The 26,074-nt window shown below is 43.0% G+C and overlaps 1 protein-coding gene across 1 annotated transcript in view; it reads right to left on the bottom strand.

Moving 5' to 3' along the window:
• Positions 1 to 26,074, bottom strand: part of nek11 (NIMA-related kinase 11) — a 298,330-nt gene that overhangs the window by 43,855 nt on the left and 228,401 nt on the right. Inside the window, exons 14-15 of the mRNA XM_087978482.1 lie at positions 12,665 to 12,798; positions 9,220 to 9,280 (exon numbers count right to left, since the gene is read on the bottom strand). Of these exons, the coding sequence (XP_087834608.1) occupies positions 9,220 to 9,280; positions 12,665 to 12,798 (195 nt within the window). The remainder of the gene's footprint in view (positions 1 to 9,219; positions 9,281 to 12,664; positions 12,799 to 26,074) is intronic.

Genomic DNA, 26,074 nt, shown 5'->3' with positions numbered 1-26,074 from the left:
AATGGGACTAGATTAATTTAGGATATCTAGTTGGCATGGACAAGCTGGACCGAAAGGTCTGTTTCCGTGCTGTACATCTCTAACACTCTAATTTGGAACTACAATATTGGAATAACAATGTTCAAAATCTTCAATTATTGAATGTAAATACTTTCTTTTTCAGATGTTGGCCTTCTCTGGAACCTTTTGTTTAAAAATACATTTGCAAAGATTAATTGCAATTGAAAAACACTATTTCTATGATGAGCAATTGTGAGTGCTATCTTTTCCACTGATCTGACAGTCAGGTCAACTCTGCAAAGTTCCAAGACAATGAGGAGACCCTCGGGAATAGACCAGGCAGAAAATGGGCAAGTGCTGGTGGCAATTAGACAATGAGTTTGCACAATCTAAACCTGAAACACTTTGCCTAATGCATGGCTCTTCATTAGATGACAGCACCTTTATTTTGAAACATGATAGTAGTTCAGGAATCTTACATCTCTTTCACATTTAGAAATTAAATAACACTACCAAGAATTGCATTCTATTTGAGAGTTAAGATGTTCTAAGTTGTTAGCCTCCTATTTTCAAACTAATTGGGTGCATAGTGGCTCAGTGGTTAGCACTGCTGCCTCACAGCACCAGGGACCCAGGTTCGATTCCAGCCTCAGGCAACTGACTATGTGGAGTGTGCACATTCTCCCCGTGTCTGCGTGGGTTTCCTCCAGGCGCTCTGGTTTCCTCCCACAGTCCAAAGATGTGCTGGTCAAGTGAATTGGCCATGCTAAATTGCCCATTAGTCAGAGGGATATGGGTCTGGTGGGTTACTCTTCGGAGGGTTGGTGTGGGGTCGAAGGGCCTGTTTCCACACTTTAGGGAATCTAATCTGATAAACAATCTTACACTGTTTTAACTCACTATATCCTCACAAAGAGGGATTCAGTCTTCAATAGTTTTAACATTAAACCTTTCAATAAAATCCCTAGTGGGAGGGGGGAGCTTAGGGTTACTTTCATTTGTTTATCTCAATCACAGCTGTTACTATTTTACTAGCTTTTTTTCTCAGGTTAAACAAATGCTTGTGTTATGACCAAAGTTGAAAGGGTCACCAATTCCTTTTCAATCCCATTCTTCATAACAAATTTAAATATAATCACGTGGGCAATTCTGCAGATTTTAGACTGTATCTGTTTTATTAATATAAACCATTCAGCAGGTTTCTTTAGTCAACAACTATAACTAATTTATTATGAGTGACATTTACTCAAACGTATAAAGATTGAAAAAAAGATTTTTAAAAAAAGATAGCTGTGACTCATATTTTAACCACCCAATGTAACATGACAAACAAGCCACAAAATACTTCAAATAGAATCAAGACAGATCCCATGGATGTCACAGCAATCCTTTCCTGGGACTATGTCCCCCAGATCCTTCCTGTTCTCCACAACTCCAACGTTTCATGAACTGTGAGCTTCACCCAGTCAGTGCTGCTCCTGTTTCATTTCCTAAGCCCTAATCTCACTCAAGTGCACAGAACAAAACTACTTCACCATCCTCACAACTGGAGCAGACTGTTAATTGTCCATGGCTGCTTCCCAGCCCCCACACCTCCCAGGACATTTTTCTGAGTCATAACTCCAACACTTAGCTGCCTACTTAACTTCTAGAACCTCCTCTGAACTCTGACTCCAACTCCTCTTGACTTCTAAGCTCCAACTACGTTACTAATTGCCCACGCTCTGATGCTTAGAACCTCCTCCTTAGCTCTGTCAGAGCCAATGGCCCTATTTCACCTTGTCAGCAGCACCTTTTAAGAGTTCTGTCTCCACTGACTCTTCAGGGAAGTGTTGAGGGAGTGCTGCATTGTTGTAGGCATTAAGCTGAGGTATTGCGCACCCCCGCAAGTGGATACATGTGATCCCAAGGCACTGACACAAATAAAGGCATTGAAGTTTATTAACAATGAATATTAACAAAGGAAACTCCAGTTTATCTGGTCATTATCATATTGCTGTTTTGAGGATCTTGCTGTGTGCAAACTATCACAATTGAACCTCCACCAGATTTGTAGATACCATCCCCTAACTACCCGCTGTGTGAAAAAGTATGTTTTGATTCATATCACCTTATTTTGCTTGTCATTTCAAAGTAACTTGTAACTTTAAATTTAAAATCAATAATCTTAGTCTCTTTTAGCATTAGAAGTTACACTCCAAGTTAGAAAGTACATGAACTTTGTAAAATTTAATAAATGAATCTGTCACTGAAATACACCTCAGCTGAGAGAGTCTCGTTAACAGCTCATGGATTCATAGAGTCACACAGCTCGGAAGCAGACTCTTCAATCCAACCAGTCCACACTGACCATGTTCCCAAACTAAACTACTTCCACCTGCCTGCTTTTGGCCTGTACCTTTCCTATTCTTGTACCTATCCAAATGTCTTTTAAACATTGTAACTGTATCTGCATTCATCACTTTCTCTGGCAGCTTATTCCACGCATGAACCACTCTCTGTGTAAAAAAGTTGCCCATGTCATTTTTAAATCTTTCTCTTCTCACCTTAAAAATGTACCCCCTAGTTTCCCCCATCTTAGGAAAAAAGAGTTTTGTTGTTCACTTTATCAATATATCTCATCATTCCATCAACCTCAATAAGGTCACCTCTCAAATACCCATGCTAACAAGGTCCTAGTCTATCCAGCCTATTTTTGTAACTCTAACCCTTCATTCCTGGTAACATCCTGGTAAATCTCTCTGAACCCTCTCCAGTTTAATAGTATCTTTCCTATAACAGGGCAATCAGAACTGCACACAGTACTCAAGAAAAGGCCTCACCAATGTCCTGTACAGCCTCAACATAACATCCTAACTCCTATACTCAAATGTCTAAGCAATGGCAGCAAGTGTGCTAAATGCTTTCTTACTCACTCGGTCTACCTGTGATGCAAATTTCAAATAATTATAAACCTGAACCCTCGGTCTCTCTGTGCCACAACACTGCCCAGGGCCCTACCGTTAATTGTTAAAGCCTTGCCCTTGTTTGTTTTACAAAAATGCAATACCTCGCATTTATCCAAATTAACACCATCTGCCACTCCTCAGTCCATTGACCTAATTGACCAAAGTCCTACTGTAATCTTAGATCACCTTCCTCACTGTCCACTATACCATCGATTTGGTGTCATCTGCAAACTTACTACCAATGCCGCCTATATTCTCATCCAAATCGTTTATATAAATGACAAATAGCAGTGGACCCAGTACACATCGTTGTGGTACAGCGCTGGTCACAGGCCTCCAGTGTGAAAAACAACCCTCTATCCTCTGTCTCCTACCATAAAGCCAATTTAATATCCAGTTGGCAAGCTGTCTCTGAATCCCAAATGATCTAACTTTACTAATTCGTCTACCATCCAGAACCTTGTCAAATACTTTACTAAAGTCCATGTAAACAACGTCTACTGCTCCGTCCTCATTGATCATTTTGGTTACTCCCTCAAAAAACTCAATCAAGTTTATGAGACATGATTGCCCTCGCACAAAACCATGCTGACAATCCCTAATCAGTCCTTGCCCCTCCAAATGCCTGTAAATCCTATCTTTCAGAATCACCCCCAAACTACTTGCCCAACAGCAACCTCACAGCTCTACAGCTCCCAGGCTTCTCCTTATAGCCTTTCTTAAACAAACGCACAACATTAACCAACCTCTGGTCCTCCCACACCTGTCTTGTGGTTACAGATCTTACAATTATTTCTGCTAAACGCCCTGCAATTTCCTCCCTAACTTCCCATAAAGTCCTGGGATATATTTGATCAGGTCCTGGAAATTTATCTACCTTTATGTTTCTAAGATCTCCAGCATCTCCTCTTTGTTCTGTAAAATGTTTTCAAAACATCAATATTTATTTCGCTGACTTCTCTAGCCTTAATTTCTTTCTCCACAGTAAAAACTGACGTGAAATATTTATTTAATATCTCTCCCATCTCCTGAGGTACAACAAAGATGACCTCATTGATCTTTAAAGGGCCCTACTCTTTCCCCAGTCGTTCTTTAGCTTCTGGTGCTATGGAGACAGGAGCAGTTGGTAGTCATGAAAAGAAGTTAAAACGCCAGGTCTGATTCTCATACATGCAAATATCCAGGAGGAGAAACAAAGATATCTAAAATAAAGCCTTGGCAGTCGATACAGGGAGACACACAATATGTATCGTTTATTCCTCTATTTTCTAATTCATTCCTACAATATGTAATGTTATTATTTCTTTATTTTTCAAATTTTTTTTCTAAGAATTTGTACTGGAGAATCTGTACCTAGGTACCTCATACCTAAGATAGCGCCATAAGTGGTGACTTGTAAACTTTTCACTGTATTCATTTGAGTACATGTGACAACAAAGCTAACTCAATTCAAATGCATTTACTTATTTCTTTTAGTGTTCTGAAAGATAAAGGTCAAGCTGAAACTATCTGTGCTGCATGTAGGAAGGGTGGCAATCTGTGAATCAGATTTTGTTCAGAGCGGGACTTCTATTCTGCAGTGTTTGGGTTTATTATTATTAGTTCTGTACCACATAATAACAGGGACTCAAAAGTCCAAGCAGAGGCTCCTGTGCAGTACTGAGGGATTGCTGCTCTGTCAGAGGGGCCATCTTTCCAATAAGAGGTGAGACCGAGGCCTTATCTACCCCCAAGGTGAATGTTAAGGGTCCCCTGCTGTTATTTCAATGAAGAGCAAGGCAGTTATCCAAAGTGCACTGGCTAATATTATCCCTCAACCAAAGTCACAAAAACATGGATGCCCTGTTGCTAGAAGCACGTGGCTCTTTCTGGGAGTGTGCTAAGCTCAAATTGGCATTGCATTTACTCCATTACAACAGCAACTACAAATCCAGTGTATTTCATTAGCTGTAATGTACTTTAGAATAGGAAACCTGCTAAATCAATGCAAGTCTTCTTTTAGACATTCGGGCCCTGAAACATACGAGTGAAATGTTACTGAGTTGCAGTAGGGTGTGCCTTCTAGTTTTGTGATACCTGGTGCCTTTAGTCATAAAATCCATCCATTTTACTGAACATCTAACGTGTTCAATTAAACGGAGGTAATGTAGTTCTTTATCAGGCATCATCAAGAGGAAGAAACAAATAGCACTGACACTTCCCAGGATGGAGTTACTCTCTGATCTGTGTTGATAATGCTGCCGTTTTTGAGGTGAGTTTAGTTGGTCGGACGAGGTACAGACTAAGCGGCTGTTTCCTCTGGTTGAAGAGTCTTATAGTGGGTGTTGGCATCGAGGATAATCACCATTTAGGACAGAGGTGAGGGGCAATTTCTCCCCTAAAAGGGGTTGTGAGTCTTTGGAATTCTCTTGCCGAGAGCTGAGGAACAATGAGTGTTTATGTATATTCAAGATACAGAAAGATACATTCTTGGACACTAATGAGATCAAGGGATGCGGAGATGGGGTGGCAAAGTAAAGTTAGTTTAGTTCAACCATAAGATTGAAAAGTGTGTAACAACCACGTTTTTTTCTCCCCTGTATTCTTGATTGCGGATGTAAATGAAAAAATAACTGCTGAAGGTTTACTCTGTGTTTTGAAAACAAGTAACTGTTATACTCATTGTAAGTGCTGTTTACACAGCTGCAGGATTAAACAGAATAGATAGCTTGCAGATGAGCTGGAGCCAAGGGTGTGTAGAAATGGAGATTCAGCTGGCAACAAATAACTGATTGGTCTCTGGACTAATGACCTATTCTCAATGACAAAGGCCTTCTGCCTGCCAACAATGTCGTGATTTGTTCCTCAGCAGTTGAACAGCTTGGGGCCAGCCATTAATAAGGTAATGAGAAGCTCATGAATCTTCATAAGAAAAGAAGCTCTCTCTGTTACTACAAGAAAAAAAAGGTTTACTTCTCCTTCAGCAGTAGCTGTCAGCTGTCTTTTAATTAATAAGTTAGAGAACTTTTTTTAAGCATGACCCAGTCACCCTGCGCTTCCTGCAAACTAATGAAAGCATCCAAAAAGGAAGATCAAGAAGCAGCATTCTCATCAGCATGAGAACCTGTGAAGAGGGACCACTAAACTGACTTTGCAGTCTTTCGCTTCATCCATTACACCATGTTTCTTTTTTTCTGTCTGTGTGACTATAAGGGTGACCTTTGAAAGGGCTGAGAGTTTTAACCTGTAGCGTTACTTACTGACCATTCATAACTGTTTGCCTGAAGAACAGATTTAATTTCTTGAAATAAATAATAATAACTTTTATGTACACATATCTGGTCCATGATGTCTGGCATCCTGGGGCTAAAAGACAGGTAGATTGGGAATACCGACTTTTTAAAAAAATCTTTACCTTTTGTGATGACACTGGGAAAATAGCGAGATTTGATTTCTGGAGCGTCACCCCAGTGAGGAGGAAGGTGAACCAGCCTTGAGAGACTGATGGTCTGCTCCACTAGTTGTCTTCCATATTCTGATGACCCACATGTTAAACTCAAACATGCAGCTTCCTCGTTGTTGACATCAAAATTGTCAATCAGGGTCATTCACTCATCCAGCATCCCAGACAGTGGCAGTTTGAGTTATAGTTATCAGTAAATAGAAGGTGTGTAATTGTAGTGCGTTTGCAATGGAGGAAGAAGAAGATTTTTTTTGAAGTGAGAAAAGCTATACTGTGAGATAAAGCACAGGTCAGAAAGAGTGAGAACTTGTACCAGAAGACAAGGGTGGGTGATTGGGTCGGACAATCTAGTGTTTTACTGCACTGAAAACAGGACCAAGTACTCCCAGTGGTAAGTACAGCAGTTAGGAAGGCTGTTTGAAACGTCAAACTCCATAAAGTCTTGGTTTTTCTTTCTACCTTCAATCAGATGATTGGAAACCCAGGGAGCCACAAGTGGAGCTCGCTGTGTGTCTGACCATAAAATACTTTGCAAAAGCCATAACTGTGGTCTCGGGAAGAGTGATCATTGGGCAATTTCTCCCAATTTGCAATGACAAGTATATTAAGGGACTGAGTGTGTGAAGTTGGGATACAGACTAACCATGATCTCTCTGTTATAGAGTCATAGAGACTTACAGCATGAAAACAGACCCTTCAGTCCAACTCGTTCATGCCGACCAGATATCCCAACACAATCTCGTCCCACCTGCCAGCACTTAGCCCATATCCCTCCAAACCCTTCCTTTTCATATACCCATCCAGATGTCTTTTAAATGTTGTAATTGTATCAGCCTCCACCTCTTCCTCTGGCAGCTATTCCATACATGTACCACCCTCTGTGTGGAAAAAGTTGTCCCTTAGGTCTCTTATATATCTTTCCCCTCTCAGCATAAACCTATGCCCTCTAGTTCTGGACTCCCCAACCCCAGAGAAAAGACTTTGTTGATTTACCCTAACCATGCCCCTCATGATTTTATAAACCTCTATAAGGCCACCCCTCAGCCTCTGACGCTCCTGGGAAAACAGCCCTAGCCTGTTCAGCCTCTCTCTGTAGCTCAAATCCTCCGACCCTGGCAACATCCTTGTAAATCTTTTCTGAACCCTTTCAAATTTCACAACATCTTTCCGTTAGGAAGGAGACCAGAATTGCACGCAATATTCCAACATCCTGTGCAGCCGCAACATGACCTCCCAACACCTGTTCTCAATACTCTGACCAATAAAGGAAAGCATACCAAACCCCCTCTTCACTACACTATCTACCTGCGACTCCACTTTCAAGGAGTTATGAACCTGCACTCCAAGGTCTCTTTGTTCAGCAACACTCCCTAGGACCTTACCATTAAGTGTGTAAGTCCTGCTAAGATTTGCTTTCCCAAAATGCAGCACCTCACATTTATCTAAATTAAACTCCATCTGCCACTCCTCCACCCATTGGCCCATCTGATCAAGATCCTGTTGTAATCTGAGGTAACCTTCTTCGCTGTCCACTACACCTCCAATTTCGGTGTCATCTGCAAACTTACTAACTATACCTCTTATGTTCACATCCTTCAATGGAGGAAGTTAGCAAGGTTGAATCCTCTTACCTGATGCTGTCACCAGAGAGTTTAAGCAGGAAGTGGAGCCATGAGCTCCTGGTTTTCAACAGGATTAATAAAATTGCAAGGATTATGGCATGTACCATAAAGTTATGAAAAATACACACAACACAGGCACCCATTCACAACAGACATACAGGCACAGACCAGTTACCACTATATTCTTACACAGAACTACACTGCTGTAAAACTATTTAAACATTATCTGAGATTGTTGCAACTGAACACTGAACTGATGTTTTTTTTCTATATTTCTTGCTAGACCCATTCCTAATGGCCATTGAAAAGGGGGAAGAGGGGAGGGGTAGTGATGAATTTTATAGTAGAATAAATAAGGGAGAGCCAGTGGATGTGTGCATTTGGATTTAAAGAAGACTTTGAATAAATCCCTCAGAAGAGGTAAGTGGGCAAAGTCAACGTATATGGGATATGGGCTAACATAGCAGTATGGATTGAGAATTGATTGGCAAATAGGAAACAGACGTTGGGATTGAATGGTGTTTCTCTAAGATGCAGGCAGTGAGTAGTAGGGCCCCAGAACTAGCAGTGCTTCAGCCAGAGCTATTCATGATCTCTATAAATAACTTGGATGAGGGAACTAAATGCAACATTTCCAAGTTTACTGATGACACAAAACTCGGTGAGATTGAGAGTTGTGAGGGCGCCTCAAGGTGGTTTACAAAAGCTGAGTATGTGGGCAAACACATTGCAGATGCAGTACAGCATGGCTCCATGTGAAGTTATACACTTCAATGAGAAAAGCAGAAAGTAAAGTTATTATTTAAATGGAGATGCATTGTGAAGTGTGAATGTACAAAGGGATCTCGGTGTTCTTGGACACCAGTCAGTGAAAGTAGACAGGCAGGTGCAGCATGCAATTAGGAAAGCAAATGTTACAATGGCCTCCCTTGTAAGAGGATTTGAGTTTAGCAATGTTTTACTACAGTTATACAGGGTCTTGGTGAAATCAGACATGAAATATTATGTGTAACAATGAAAAGATATACTTGCCCATGAAAGAGTGGAGCAGGGGTTCACTAAGCTGATACTGCAGACTACAGGGTGTCCTATGACAGGAGATTGGTTTGACTGGGCCTGTATTCACTAGAGTTCAGAAGACTAAGAGGATTTCTGTTTGCAATTTATAAAATTCTGATGGTATAGTGCAGATGAGGAAAGGACTCACCTAATGATCTGCTGTCCAGGACATCCTCCATGCATCTTACCAGAGCATCAACATCCGTGTCCTGAAAGACAAGAATACAGCAAGAATAAACCACTCAGACCATAGACCGACAGACACACTGACTGACAAACTGAGACAGATGGACACACAGGCACATTGAGATAGAAAGACTGAGATAGACAGGCCGACAGACACAATGACTGACAGACTGAGACAGATGGACTGACCAAGACAGACGGACTGATAGATATACAGTCACACTGACTGACAGACAGACTGACAGAAACACTGATGGCAGACTGAGACAGATGGACTGACATAAAGACAGACTGACAGACTGACTGAGACAGACTGACTGACTGAGACAGACAGACTGACAGACTGAGACATGACACACTGACTGACAGACTGTGACAGACTGACAGACACACTGACAGATAGACACACTGACAGATTGTGACAGACAGACTGACAGACAGACAGACTGACTGACAGACTGTGACAGACACACTGACAGATAGACACTGACAGATTGTGACAGACAGGCTGACAGACTGAGTGTCTGACTGGCTGACAGACACATTGACTGACAGACTGTGACAGACACTCGGAGTGACAGACTGTGACAGACTACAGGGACTGACTGACTTACAGACTGACAGAAAGGCAGACTGACAAACAGAAAGACCCACAGACAACATGTGCATAAACTAATATTTGCCATTAAAATAAGCACAACGAAACTGCAGATGCTTGCATTGTGTAACAAAGACAGATAGTGCTAGAGAAACTGGCAGCATCTGTCGAGAGAGAAACAGAGTCCAATGACTCTTCATCAGAATGGATGACCAGCAATGACTATTGTTTCCCACAATGCTTTTCATTCAAGAATGAGAGGTGAAGTTGCTGAAACATAACATCTCGAGGAGCCTTATCAGGGTAGATGCTGAAAGCGCGTTTCCTCTTCGGGTCATAGATTCAAAGAGGTGTACAGCAGAGAAACAGACCCTTTGTCCAACTCGTCCATGTCAAGCAGATAGCCCAAATTAATCTGGTCCCATTTGTCAATACTTGGCCCAAATCCCTATAAACCTTTCCTATTCATGATACTTAAGAACATTGTTTAAAAACAAAATGTCTTCTTTTTAAGACCGAGACAAGAAGGGTTGCCAAACTGTGGAATCCCCTTCCCCAGAGATCAGTAAGGGCTGCGGTATTGAATTTATTTAAGGCTGAGTTCGTTCGATATTTGATACACAAAGATGTCAAGTGATTGAGGATCAAGGTGAGGGGAGCAGAGATATCAGTGGGCTTGAGCCCTCAACAAGGCCAGCTGTGACATTATTATATGGCAGAATAGGTTTGAAGGGCAGAGTGGCCTAATCCTGCTCCAAGGTCCTTTGTTGCAACGTCCAATAATGTCTGTTTCCAAAAATCATTACTCACTGCCATCAGTTAGTCTATGAATTATTGCAAACCCCAGGCAGTTTGGAAAACATTATTACATCAATATGTTCCAGGTTCACTGTTCGTTGTAAATCCTACACAGACATCAGCTTCTTTGAAAAATGCCAGTTAGTCTAAAAATATTCTTCTCATTTAGCAAACGGTGGAAAATTGACTTGTAATTATATCTTATCTTCAATGACTGAAATACTTAATGAAGGTGACAGAGTATACTTTATTTCTGGCTGCATATTGCAGAAGTATATCAGCAAACTAAATACCTTTTAAGACAAGCAGTTGCACTGCAGGCTTTACTCATTGAAGCTTAAAACTAAATACATAGTAACATTGAACTGAATATATATGTCACTTTTACTGAGAACTCATATTCATGCTTTAATTAAAAACGCATATAATACAGCAATAATTGTCAGCCAGCCAAGGATATAATTGCAATTTATATTTGCCTGTAAGAAATAAAATAAAATGGAAGTCTTTTTTTTAAATCTCAATTTTAGGATAAATGCTATGATGTTTGACACACTGGAAGGAAATATGGTTCACAGGGTCAATTGATCCTAAATTGTCAATCCTGTTACTATGCTCAAAACTTCACCCTCTTCAAGGGTCAGCTCCTTTGGCCTTTGAACCAGGAAGCTGTGGAGCCAAGCCCCGCAACAGGACACAACCCTCCAGGCTGATAGCCCTGGGCAGTACTGAGGGAGTGCTGCATTGTCAGAGAAGCCGTCTTTCGGGTTGGACGTCAAAATGAGGGCCTATCCCCCTGCTCTGGCCGACGTAAAAGATGCCACGGCGCAACATTGAGGAAGTGGAGACACCCCCACCCCCACCCCGGTGCCTTAGCCAATGCGTATTCAATCAATATTACGAAAGCTAACTGGATTATTTGGGCATTATCATTCTGCTGCTTCTGGGTGAAAGCTGTGTATTTACTACTTGTCAATGCTGCAAAAGAATTTCTCGGTCTGTAAAGTAATTTGAGAGGTCTGCTGGTTATCAACAGCTACAGAATGATGCACATTTTTCCTTTATCACTTACTATTCCATAGTTTCTAAAATCAATTATAAAACAGCTCTGACCTACATAAGAAATAGGAGCAGGGGCAGGTTATTTGATGATTTGAGCTTGCTCTCCAGTCCATTAGACCACAGCTAATCTTCGGTCTCAGCTCCATTTCCAACCCACTGCCCATACCTCTCAATTTCCACAATCTGTCTCTCCCAGTCTACAACTTACTCATCAACGGAGCATCAACAACTCTCTGGAAAAGAGAATTCTAAAGATTCAGAACTCTTTGAACATTTTCCTCATCTCTTCCCTAATTAATCCCTTAGGCTGAGTTTGAGCCACCCAGCTCCCTACCTTCTCCACCTCATTCCATGGATCCACTGGTCAGAAAAAATAACCATATGTTCATAAGACATAGGAGTATAAATAGGCCATTCAGCCCATCAAGACTGCTCCAGCAATCATGCCTGATCTCAGTGTTTATCCTGTCAAGCCCTTTTAAAATCTTATTTATCTCAATGAGGTCTTCTAAACTCCAAACAATGTAAAACCAATTTCATTGAACCCTTTAACAAGACCAATTCTCTTATCCCCAGAACCACCCTAGTGAAACATTACTGTTCCACCTTAAAACACAGGGAAACCAAAGCTGCAAGAAATGGTCCAGGTGTGGTCTCACCAAAGCTCTGTACAATTGTAGCAAAAGACTCCCCTAGCCCTTAATCCAATCCCCGTCAGTTGTTACTTCTATCATAGTGTAAATCATTCCTACCTTCTGACCCTAGCTTTGCTCAGCAACCTCATGATGCAGAGACACACCATCATGTGTTGGACACGTAACCGCTTTAAGCTGTTTTAGTATTTGGTGAAATCATGGCTGGACTGCAATATAATATACAAGCCTCTACCCAGATACTTGGTAAATGTGACTGCGCCTGATGCTTAGATTCCATATGGAATACCACATGCCTGTTCATATGTTCTGCAAGTGGCAAATTCGGTGTCTTCGTCTGAGTCCTTCATCTCCAGGGTTTCATCAGAGCAAGATTCGAAACCATCTTCGTGATAAAATTCTTCTGCTGTTGCAGGGTCTTCGGGAATCTCTGAAACAGAAGATTAAAACAACTCATGAGCTTTCAATTATCCCCTCATAATTCATGCAAGACACGTCTTCCCTCAGACTCCACCTGAATATGCTTTAATTCCCTTAACTTTCAGTTGTACCCAAATCTTTTGGGATGAATAACTGGCCAAAGAAGATTTTTAGTTTTATGCAGCTGAAGTCCTAAATTCCACGCTTTCTGATGAAGTAACATTCTGTTCGTTGACAAACAGCAGCATGTTTTAGCCTCCTGTGTGTGTGTGGTTTTCTTCCAATGGTGGGCTTGCTAAGGACTGTAGCTAGTGATAAGCTGACATTGCGAGAATATGCATCAAAAAGTGTGACGTTGGAAAGGCACAGCATGTCAGGTAATATCCAAGGAATTCCTGATGAAGACCTTATCCTCGAAACATCGACTCTCCTGCCCCTCGGATGCTGCCTGACCTGCTGTGCTTTTCCAGTGCCAAACTTTTTGACTTTGAGTATCCACAGTCCTCACTTTCTCCCATTGTGAGAACATGCTCCCAAAAGGTAGCTCCATTGTTGCAGGATGTCTGGATCTGAAGGCTCTGAGGGACTATACACTAAGGAGCAAACAACTTTCTACATTACTTTCATTAATATGGAATTAATTATTCCAGCTAGTAACTAATTGATGCCATGGTATCTTCATCACATTAAAAACTTGTCTGTAGGAATGCTGTAGAGTAAGAACATAACTTGCCCTTCAATAGTGCCTTGTAAGACATCAAAGTGGCTAATAACTTTTGAAGTTACAGTATATCCAAAATGTGCGTCACACAGTGAAGGAACGGCGATATATTTCCAAGTCAGGATGGTGAGTGGCTCGGAGGGAAACTTGCAGGGAGTGGTGTTCCTCTGTGTCTGTTGTCCTTGTCCTTCAAGGAGGCAGAGCTTATGGTTTTGGAAGAGTTTGTCGAAGAACAACACATTGAGCTGATAAATGCAGCCCAGGCGAGAGCAAGTGCTACACACTGATTCATATCTTGCTATGATTAATGGGGAAAAGGCTGGAGTACTGAAGCCTAAAAAAAACACATTCAGGAACTTGGGATTAAAACCTGAAGCTAACGTAAAGGTCAGTAACCTTAATTGAGCTGCCTGGAAACCCCTTCCCTTCGCTTCCCCACCTCTCCATTTTACATATTCAGACCCTTACTTAGCAACAATGAAGAATTTCATGGTTAAATTAACTTGAAGAATACTCAAGGGATGGAGATTTTTTTTAAAGCTCCTTCCCTTGTCAGCTGTTTTCATGAGCTAAACTTATCTTCATTAGAACCGTCTGACCAGGAAACCCATTGGGACATAATTAAACTGCTGCAGAAAGCTTGAGAAAAAGAAGACAGGTGGAGAAAAATGACTTTTGCAGGAACTCGAGTGCATTTTGTACAAACTCAAAATGTGGATTTCAGAAATATTGGGCCCAAATTCATCCACAAAGCTGTGTCCTTTACTCCCCTTAAATCCATTGGAGAGTATCTATCGCGCAAAGAAAACAAGTCAACATTAGTCTGGACTTTCTGGTCTTTGGACGTACCCCACAAGCGATGTGTCAGGGTCCTTCACAGATATGGAGGTATTACCTGGGAATTTTAAATATTTGATATCACCTCCTCATCATCCAAACTGTCAAAATCCTCTGAAAATGTTCCCATTTCTACTCCGAGGCCGAGATATCAAGTGCATTCTGACTTAGTCACCTGGCGAGTTACCCAGGAAATGTTAGGAGAACTGCAACTACTTTCTGCGTGACTATACTATTGATGACTTCCATTGCAGCTGCCTTCCAACTCCCTGACAATTCCCAATCACTAACAACTCCTCCCCCAACCTTACCCAATGACGCCTTACCTTGGCCCGACTTAGCTACTCCCTCAACCTCTCACCCAGGCAGACGAACTCTCTGACCCACTGAATAATTTCTCAGCACTGACAATAACTGCCTAGCCCATGGACTTGCCAACCTCCCTAATACAATCTATCACCTCACTCATGCAACTCCCACCCTACCCCTCATATTCACCTCCCTGAAACAATAACTTAACCACTGAAGCGGCCCAGGACATTCGGCCTCACACCTTTGGGTGACTATCCTCCAAGGCTGACTACGGGACAAGCGACAACGAGCAGAGGCTGATAGCCAAGTTCGATACCCATGGGGATGGCCTCAACGGAAACTTGGGTTCATGTCACACTACAGGTGACGCCATTGCACTATACATTCTCTCATACACATGCACACAAGTGCACACAAACACACTCTTACAGATCCATACACTCACACAGACCCGCTCTCATACATAAGTTTTCTCTCATATGCTCACACATACACTCCCCACGCTCACACCCACACATGCACCCTCTCACAGACTTACACCCCATTACACTCACAAACATATACACACTCTCTCACAGACACTCACACCCCTACACACATATGTACACAGAACACACACAGCCACATGATCACACTCACTCTGTCTCCCCTGGATGTACACATATATAGTATATGGGGTGAATTTGTATTGCAGAATTACATTTAATTTTGCTCAAAAACTGCATAAATCCAGGTAAGATTTTGTAAATTCCACTTTAGAAATAGAATCAGTCTGAACATTGGGACAGACAGACTTTAACCTCCCACCTTCAATGCAATATCTGAGCTGAGATGGCACCTATTGTTAAAGCTAACTTGAGAATGTAGCATTAAAAAAGTGCTGGGATTTACACGTGAAAGAACCAAAACTAACATGGTCATTCTAAAAGATGAAAGACTTAACAAATAATCCAGTTTTTTTCAATATTTCATTTCAGTGGCATCACACTGTAATCTTTTGCTATACATTTTATGTCGTAGGATCTTATACTCCACAACCATCTGATGAAGGAGCAGCGCTCCAAAAGCTAGTGCTTCCAAACAAACAAAATCCAGAATGTTCGAGTTAATTCATAAAATCTTTACATTGTGGAAACAGGCCATTCGGTCCAATCCGACCCTCCAAATGGCATCCCACCAAGACCCACCAACCCTATATATCTTATCCCTGTAACCCCACATTTCCCATGACTAACACATCTAACCTGCATATCTCTGGGCAATTTAGCGTGGTCACCTCACTCTAACCCGCACATCTTTGGATTGTGGGAGGAAACCGGAGCACCCAGGGTAAACCTACACAGACGCAGAACATGCAAACTCCACACAGACAATCAGTGGAGGCTGGAATCAAACCCATGTCCCTGGCACTGTGAGGCAGCAGTGCTAACCACTGAGTCACCAGGCCATCCCTTTGAAGTGTAGATGCCATTGCAATGTAGGAAACAAATCAGTCAATTTGCACACAGCAAGCTCCCACAAACAGCAATGCAAACGAGAAACGATAATCTGCTTTTGTAATTGAAGGATAAACATTAGACAGGACTTAATGAATAAACTCGAAAGCTCTCCTTCCAAAGAATGAATCTTCAACATTGACCGACGAGACGGTATAGGTTTAGGATGAGAGGGGAAAAATTTAAAAGGGATCTAAGGGGCAACTTTTTCACACAGAGGGTGGTGCATGTATAGAATGAGCTGCCAGAGGAAGTGGTGAAGGCTGGTCCAATTGCACTATTTAAAATACATCTGGATGGGTATATGAATAGGAAGAGTTTAGAGGGATATGGTTCAAGTGCTGGCAAATCGGACTAGATTAGGTTACGATATCTGGTCGGCATGGATAAGTTGGACTGAAGGGTCTGTTTCTGTGCTGTACATCTCTATGACTCTATGACTCTAGAGGACAAATGGACCCTCAGATTATTCAAAAATTGTGTACCTCTGACAGTGCAGCAGTCCCTCAGTACTGCAGCATCAGCCTTGACCTTTGCACTCCAAGACCCGAAGTAGGACTTAAACCAAGGCCCCTCTTAACCTAACGCACCTAACACACAATGTGCAGTCAACTGAGTCACAGCTGACATCAGGCTATTGTGTAATGTTGACACTTGCTAATCGTTGCTCCTAAATTTTATTTCCATTGAAATCTCCTGGGAGCCTTTTAAAGGTCAATTAAATCAAAGTCACAATGGAGAATCACATGATGCTAGGTGGCACCAAATCCATTTTGATTGCAAAGCAAAGTTTCTGCACAGAATGGAACCAAAATCCCATCCACCTTCGAATCAAAAATTATTTATGCCTGTCAGTTCGATTTTCTTGGTGTGAGACTTTTAAGGTGGCTTCAGTTCAGGGATTGTGATATTTTATTTAATTGTGTCATTGCTTATAACCTGTCATCTTGTTCTAAGCCAGGTATTTATCCAGTTGTCGTGCTTGTTAATTAACACAACATTAAGCACTTTCACTGAGAGTTATTGCACTATTCTTGCAGGGTCACTGAACTTTATTGTCCTTGGAGCACAGAAACCATCTGCCACTATGTCAATATCACTCAAAGTAAAATTTAAAAATCGCTCCTCATTATACAACTTCTGTTGTGTCTGCTGACCTGAAATCAGAGGCATTGCAGAATAACAGAATAATGATTTGCAAACTATTCACAGCAAAACAAAGTACACATTCATTCCAACTGGTCTGTGTTGGTGACTATGCAACTGCTGAGCATCTTACATCTAACCCCATCAACATATCCTCCTATTCCTTGACAAAAAATATAAATTGTCGGGAAAGCTCAGCAGGTCTGGCAGCATCTGTGGAGAGAAATCAGAATCGAGTGATCCTTCCTCCTATTCCTTTCTACTTCTTACATTTGTCTACCTTTCCTTTCATATATTTATGATATCTGCCTGAACATCTCCCAATGGTGACAAGTTCCATATTCTCTAAGTGAAGGAGTTTCTCCTGAATGGGTTTATCAATGACCATCTTATACTTACAGCCTTTGGTTCTGGTCTCACTCACAAGTGGAATTAGTTTTTCTACCTCAACCTTCTCGATTCCTTTACATAATCTTACAGACTGGAATAAAATCGAAATATTGCGGATGCTGAAAGTCTGAAACAAGTACAGAGAATGCTGGAGGAACTTGGTAGGTGTGGCAGCATGTGTGGAGAGAAAGCAGAGTTAACGTTTGGGGTGACCCTGCTTCAGAACAGAGTTAATGTTTCAAGTCCATCTGACTCTTCCTCAGAATTCTCAGAAAAAAGCTTCTTTTTTTCTCTCTCCACAGATGCTGCCATATTGACTGAGTTTCTCTGTATTTGTTTATAATCTTATCGACTGCCATCAGTGGTGCTTCTGCATTCCCTTTCCAAGACAAGACAGCTCCAGCCTCTCAATAGGTAAAAGCTGTCAGTTCCTGTTATCATTCTAATCAATATTGTATGAGCTTCTGTGTTTTTTTTTTAAATATAGAGACCAGACCTTTTTACGTTAGTCAGCAAAACAATTTTCAATGCAAATTCAGCACCAAATCTCGGTTAATAATATATGACATATTTCACCAAATGATAAATGTTGGGAAAAGGGAAGAGTGACAGGACATCATAAATAAAGAAACCCCTTAATAAGAAAACAGAGAGGGTCAGGTAAAGATTGAGGGACAAAACTAGTCTCTCAGCCAAAAATGCAGTCATAAATCTGAGACCAGCTAAGTTAGGAGCCATGGTCTATAAGGAGTATAGACATCCCCCCTCCATTAGAGAGAGCCAATTGGGCAGACAATGGGATGGATTAAGTTGAGAATATAGAACATAGAACATAGAACAATACAGCACAGAACAGGCCCTTTGGCCCACGATGTTGTGCCGACCATTGATCCTCATGTAAGGTAAACCTAATGTACGAACCCTCAAATTTCTGTGACCATATGCATGTCCAGTAGTGTCTTAAATATCCCCAATGACCTTGCTTCCACAACTGCTGCTGGCAACGCATTCCATGCTCTCACAACTCTCTGCATAAAGAACCCGCCTCTGACATCCCCTCTATACTTTTCGCCAAACAGCTTAAAACTATGCCCACTCGTGTTAACAATTTCTGCCCTGGCTATCAACTCTATCTATGCCTCTCATTATCTTGTACAGAAGAGCTGATAATAGGGCCTATTAGTTGTTGCAAGTGGTTGGCTGTGATGAAGGCAGCCAATATGATGACAGTGCCTGGGGTGTGGGGTGGGTAAAGGACATGGAAGAAGGTGTTCATGTTCTAAGATTATTGAATGCAATATTGAGTCCTGAAGGCTACAGGGTCCCCAAATGGAAAATAAGATACAGATCTTCCAGCTTGTACTGAGCTTCACTGGAGCACAACAGCAATCCTGAGACACAAGGATGTTGGCCAGGGAACACAGTGGTCAGTTGAAATGGTGGGCAACTAGAAGGTCATTTTTAGAAACAGAGTGTATGTGCTCTGCAAAGCAATCAGCCAGTCAGAATTTCATCTGCCCAATGTCGAGGAGACCACATTGTGAGCAGCAAATGCGGTGACGTGCAGGTAAATCACTGCTTCACCTGGAAGGTGTATCTGGAGCCTTGGATGTTGAGGAGGGAGGAGATAAACAGGCAATTGTTACACCTTCCGTGATTGCAGGGGAAGGGGTCATGGGGAGGAGTTGGGAGGGGAGGGAATATGTATCTGGTGGTGGCATCCCACTGGAGATGGCAGAAATGGTGGCCAAGGATACTTTGGATGTGAATGCTGGTGGAATGGTGGATGAGGACAAGAGGGACCCCGTCACTGTTGTGGATAGGAAGAGAGGAGGTGAGGGCAATGGGGGGGGGGGGGGAGATGGGTCAGACCCAGCAGAAGGCCCAGTCAACTGCGGTGCTGGGGAATCCTTGGATGTGGAAGAAGGTGGACATTTCAGAGGCCTCCATGTTGAAGTTGGCATTATTGAAACAGATGCGACGGAGACTGAGGAGCTAGGAGAATGGAATGGAGTCTTTACAGGAAGCAGGGTGCGAAGATGTATAGTCAGGGTAACTGTGGGAGTCAGTGGGTTTACAGTGAATATTGGTGGCCAGCCTATCCCCGGAAATAGAAACAGAAATATCGAGGAAGGGAAAGGAAACATCAGAGATGAAGACCAGGTGAAGGTGAGAGCAGGGTGGTAATTGGAAGCAAAATTGATAAATTTTTATTCCAGACAAAAGAGGAAAGTACACCGATGATACCATCAATATACCAGAGAAAGAGTTGTCGGTGGAGGCCAGAATACGACTGGAACAAGGAATGTTTTACGTACCCCACAAAGAGACAGGCATCACTGGGGCCCATGTGGGTACCCATGGCCACTCTCTGGCCTGAAGATAGAGAGCGGAGTTAAAAGGGAAGTTGTTCAGGGGAAGGAAGGGCTCGGCCGGGCAGAACAGAGTGGTGGCAGGGGGGTGGGGATGGTTCAGAATGAAGACTACGAGATAGAATATAGATCCAGATCACCCATTGATCAGAATGAATCACAGAATAGGCTCAAGGGTTGGAAATGCACACAACTGTCCCTGGTATTCACATAAAACCTAACAAACTGTGTGGCTGAGTGCTGAAGATTGAAAATGCACTGAATTAATCAACTGAAGCCATAATCTTAGAAGTTAAAGTAAGCTGATAGATATCCCTGCACCCTCCCTACTCCATATTTTACATATTCAAGTCCATCTCTAACATTTATGAAGAATTTTATGGTAAAATTAACTGGAAGAATATTCGATGGATGGTAATATTTTTAACACCCTTATCTTGACAGCTGATTTTATGAGTTAAACTTGTCTTCATTAGAAATGTCTGACCAGGAAACCAGTTGGGAATTAATTAAGCTGATGCAAAACCCTTCAGAAAAACAAAGGGAAGAAGAGAAAACTTACTTTCTGGTTTAAAAAAAGCAGTTCTCCCAAGCTATTCCCTCTGATGAACAGTGTTGTGGATGAGACAATGCAGCAATCAGTTTAATTTACGAAGTGCAAATTTGTAACGTATCCTTTTGTGAGGCAACAGTTTTAGGTTAAATCTGCTAATTCTCCAGGCACTTAACTCAGTTTATACACTTCCAGTATCTCTGCTTGTTACTTTCCCTGGGATTATTTCAGTACCATTAGCTCTCCAGATTGAGAAACTTGCAATTGAGTCCAACCATCCAGAGACATTACACCTCAATGTGTCACACAACATCAACAATTGCTGGCATTTACATAGAACCTTTAATGAAGCCAAAAGTCTCAAGAAGTTTCACAGCACTATTATAGAGCCCCACAGCATGGAAACAGAGCCTTTCAATCCAACCAGTTACATTTTGACCATGTTCCCAAACGAAACTAATCCCACCTTGGTCCATATCCCTTCAAACATTTCTTATTCATAAACCTGTCCAAATGTCTTTCAAACGTTGTAACCTGTACCTGCATCCACCATTTCCTCTGGAAGTTCATTCCATACATGGACCACTGTCTATGTAAAATAATTGCCCTTCACATCTTTCAAAATCTTTTTCCTTTTATCTTTATGCCCTTTAGTCTTGAAATTGAAAGTGAAATTAAATTTAGAACTAAATTAATTATGATTAAAAAAAAATGAAACTTGCCATAATTTGGCTAAGGGTTCTTTTCTCTCCATGGGGCTTAGTCGGTTTTCTTGTCACAAACTTACCTCAGTAATTTACTGTCACATTACTATGGCGCCATCCTCGTCCGATGCTAGCCTAATTCTCCCATTGGCTGGAGCTGGGGTATTCACCAATGCCCGGAATACCCAGCATCCCTAGGGGCGGGCACCATCTTGAAAAGGCCGTTGCACGCACAGCTAAACACAGTCTGTCCAGAGCTGCCTTGCAGTAGTCAGTGGCATCTGCTGGAAATGGCAGGCACAGGGAAACGGGCACACTGCTTGGTGGGCAGGGACATGGAGCCCCTGGAGATGGTGCGGAAGACGGACATTGTCTTCCTCTGGGAGCAGCAGAGGAGTCCATGACAGCAGAGCCATCCAGCCTGGTCTGAGCTCGCCACGGTGGGGGGGGGTCTCAGTCACCTTGAGTACTTGCTCCACTCTGCGAGGGGAAATACCATCTTCTCTCTGCCAACCCCTCACACTCACTCTATCTGAATTACTGCACACACCTCCCACTGAGGCTCACACACTCTGTCCCCTCTCTCGCTCTCATTAGCCCAACCACCTCCCGGATATTTTCAACCCCAGATGCCCTCTGCACTGTCTAGCTACTTGCACGGGACAGCACCTCAGCTTTCCACCTTCTTTTGAGGCTAAAGTGGCTCCCCCCCGACGGTTTGAGCCAATTCAATTCCTTTCCCTTACAGCTTCAGTGGTTCTGATCAGCATTGCACACTATCTTTAAGGTGTGTTCTGTTATTGAGCTCTACATTACCCTCTGCTTGATATTTTACTGGTCTCAGATTGAAGCCTAGAGCTAAATTACTTTCAAGATGATTCTGAAACAAGTTAATTTCACTATATACTCAAACCACATTTTTTGGTGAAAGGAATAATAGAATCATAGAATCCCTGTAATGTGGCAGCAGACTATTCGGCCCATCAAGTCCACACTGCCCCTCCAAAGAGCATCCCACTCAAGCCACCCTCTATCTCTGTAACCCTGCATTTCCCATGGCTAATCCACTTAACCTGCACATTCCTACACACTATGGGCAACTTAACATGACCAACCCACTAATCCTGCACATTTTTGGACTGTGGGAGGGAACCGGAGCACCCGGAGGAAACACACGCAGACACAGGGAGAATGTGCAAACTCCACACAGACAGTCGCCCGAGGCTAGAAACAACCCCGGGACCCTGGTGCTGTGAGGCAGCAGTGCTAACCACTGAACCACCAGGCTACCCTATTATTATTGTTATGCCTATTTATAATTTTTACAAAATGGAGTTCATTGCAACATTTAAGAGGCATTTGGATGGATATATGAATAGGAAGGATTTGGAGGGATATGGACCACGTGCTGGCAGGTGGGTCTAGATTGGGTTGGGATATCTGGTCGGCATGGATGGGTTGGACCGAAGCGTCTGTTTCCATGCTGTACATCTCTATGACTCTATGACTCTATTTCACAAATGAATTATCGGGGAGACATTGCCATGGTGGTAAAATCAGTAGACCAGTAATCCAAAGGCGTAGGCAAAGACTCTGTGGGAAAATGGTCCAAATTCAATCAATGAAGATGGGGAAATTCAAATTCAATCTAAAGACAGCCATGTGACACTATTAATTGCTGATTAATCTGATTCACCAATGTCCTCCAGGAAAGAAAATTTGCCATTATTACCCCATGTGACTCCAGACTCACAGCAAAATAGTTGACTCTTAACAGCCCTCTGGGCATTTAGTAATGCTGGCGTAGTCAGCAGTGTCCTCCACCCATGAATGAAGTTAAAAGACTGCATAATTGTCATTATTAACCTTAATTATTAACATGGTTTTATTTCGTTCATTGCCATACTGTAATAACTGGGCATGGTTGAAGATCAGTGTATTATCATTTCCCGATCTCTTTCAGCTTCCCTTGCAGTTTGTCCTCAGTTCTTTCCTTCCATTCTGAGCTTCCGTTTTGGATTTTACATTCCGTTGTTGTGCTCAGCAGCAGATTCCGATCTGGCTCTTTCTGGAACTAGGTGAAAGTGAGGACTGCAGATGCTGGAGATTAGAATCAAGAATGTGGTGCTGGAAAAGAACAGCAGGTCAGGCAGCATTGGAGGAGCAGGAGAATCAACGTTTCGGGCTTAAGCCCTTCATCAGGAATGAGGCCATTCTTTCTGGAACTTCTTTCTGGAACTGCACAGCTACTGGATGGTACTTGCAATCCATTCCAAAGAGCTGCTCTAGAATTAGAGTCAACACTGATATCTGGGAGACAGCAATGATTCCCCTCCCCACACTTTGTATGAAGTTTGAACATTCTCCCAGTGTCTGCATGGGTTTCCTCCCACTGTCCAAAGATGTGTAGGTTAGGGTGAATTGGCCATACTAAATTGCCCATAGTGTTCAGGGATGCACAGGTTAGGGGCATTAGTCAGGGGTAAATGTAGAGTAATAGGGTAGGGGTGCAACTCTGGGTGGGATACTCTTTGGAGGGTCAGTGTGACTGGTTGGGCCGAATGGCCTGTTTCTACACTGCAGGGATTAAATGAGAATGAGAACTTGTTGCATGTTAGAAGAAAGCAAGTAACTTGAATTAATCTATGCTCAATTCAGAAGAATGAACTATGCTGAGAAGCAAATCTGTTGAGACCAAAAACAGGAAAGTTTTTTTCTCAATTCTCCCACTATTTGAATTCATTGCCACTTGTTTGTGTGTTCAGACTGGTTCCTGTTATAAAACAGCTCACTCTTCCATTCTCTGATTCTTCCCCCCACAGGTTAGGTCTCAAGGTAAAATCTGTCAAGTCTGCATGCCAGGTAAAAACCTCAAAATAAGATAGATGTTGCAAAGGCCAAAGACTTAACCTTTTTTTTAATTCTCAATTACTTTGTAAAACACATTTAAAAAAGCAATCCACATTATAGGAAGAATGCAATTGCAGAGAGAGTGCAGAGGAGATTTAGCAGGAGATTGCCTGGGCTGGAGCGATTCAGCGATAAAGGGAAACTGACTGGCTGGGGTTGTTTTCCTCAGGACAGAGAAGGCTGAGGGGAGGACCTGACTGAGGGGAGGACCGGACTGAGGGGAGGACCTGACTAAGGGGAGGACCTGACTGAGGGGAGGACCTGACTAAGGGGAGGACCTGACTGAGGGGAGGACCTGACTGAGGGGAGGACTTGAATGAGGGGAGGACCTGACTGAGGGGAGGACCTGACTGAGGGGAGGACCTGACTAAGGGGAGGACCTGACTGAGGGGAGGACCTGACAAAAGGGAGGACCTGACTGAGGGGAGGACCTGACTGAGGGGAGGACCTGACTGAGGGGAGGACCTGACTAAGGGGAGGACCTGACTGAGGGGTGGACCTGACTGAGGGGAGGACCTGACTAAGGGGAGGACCTGACTGAGGGGAGGACCTGACTAAGGGGAGGACCTGACTGAGGGGAGGACCTGACAAAAGGGAGGACCTGACTGAGGGGAGGACCTGACAAAAGGGAGGACCTGACTGAGGGGAGAACCTGACTGAGGGGAGGACCTGACTAAGGGGCGGACCTGACTAAGGGGAGGACCTGACTGAGGGGAGGACCTGACTGAGGGGAGGACCTGACAAAAGGGAGGACCTGACTGAGGGGTGGACCTGACAAAAGGGAGGACCTGACTGAGGGGAGGACCTGACAAAAGGGAGGACCTGACTGAGGGGAGGACCTGACTGAGGGGAGGACCTGACTAAGGGGAGGACCTGACTGAGGGGAGGACCTGACTGAGGGGAGGACCTGACTAAAGGGAGGACCTGACTGAGGTGTATGAAGTTCTGAGGGGCATAGGCAGGGCAGATGGTGAGGATATTTCCCCTCAGAGGGCACGGTTTAACGATAAGGAGCAGGAGGATTTGAGAAGATTTGAAGATTTTTGTTTCATCCAGAGAGTGGAAGTTATCTATAACTCACCACCTAAAAGGATAGTAGACGTGAGAACTAGACACTAACAAGACATTTAAAAACAATTTTGATGAAAACCTGAAAGGCTGCAATATTCAAGGCTGTGGGCCAAGTGCTGGAAAATGGAATTGGAATTGATGGATGCTTGATGACAAGCACAGATATGATGGACCGAAGGGCCCAAGTCACTACTGTAAAAGCTCTATGGCTCCATATAGGTATACCTTTTCACAAGTACACAATCCAGTGACCAAAATTGCCTCTAGAAACTTTTCACTGTTCCCGCTTTGGAATCATAGAATCCCTCCAGTGCAGCCCATTGAGATCACACCGCCCCTCCAATCCAAACCCAACACCCAACCCTATCCCTGCATTCCCCATGGACAATCCACATGTCCCTGAACACTGTGGGCAATCTAGCATGGCCAATCCACCTACACTGCACATATTTGGGCAGTTCAAGGAAACCGGAGCACCCTGAGGAAACCCACGCAAACACAGGGAGAATTCCACCCGAGGCTGGAATTGAACCCAGGTCACTGGTGCTATGAGGCAGCAGTGCTAACCACTGAGCCACCATGTCATCCCTTTCTCTTCTTTATTCTTGGGATCTGGGCATTGTTGGCAAAGCCACCATTTATTGCCCATCCCTGAATGCCCCTTGATCTAAGTGGTTTATTAGGGCCATTTCAAGGAGGAGTTAAGAGTCAACCACATTGCAGTGGATCTCAAGTCAGACTCAGACCAGACTAGAAGAAGATGGCAGATTTCCC

Source organism: Chiloscyllium plagiosum, unplaced genomic scaffold (assembly GCF_037043375.1).
Source record: "Chiloscyllium plagiosum isolate Xiang-an unplaced genomic scaffold, Cpla_swu_hap1 HiC_scaffold_34, whole genome shotgun sequence".
In the NCBI taxonomy this organism is placed as follows: Eukaryota; Metazoa; Chordata; class Chondrichthyes; order Orectolobiformes; family Hemiscylliidae; genus Chiloscyllium; species Chiloscyllium plagiosum.
This window is presented reverse-complemented; position numbering and strand designations above follow the sequence as displayed.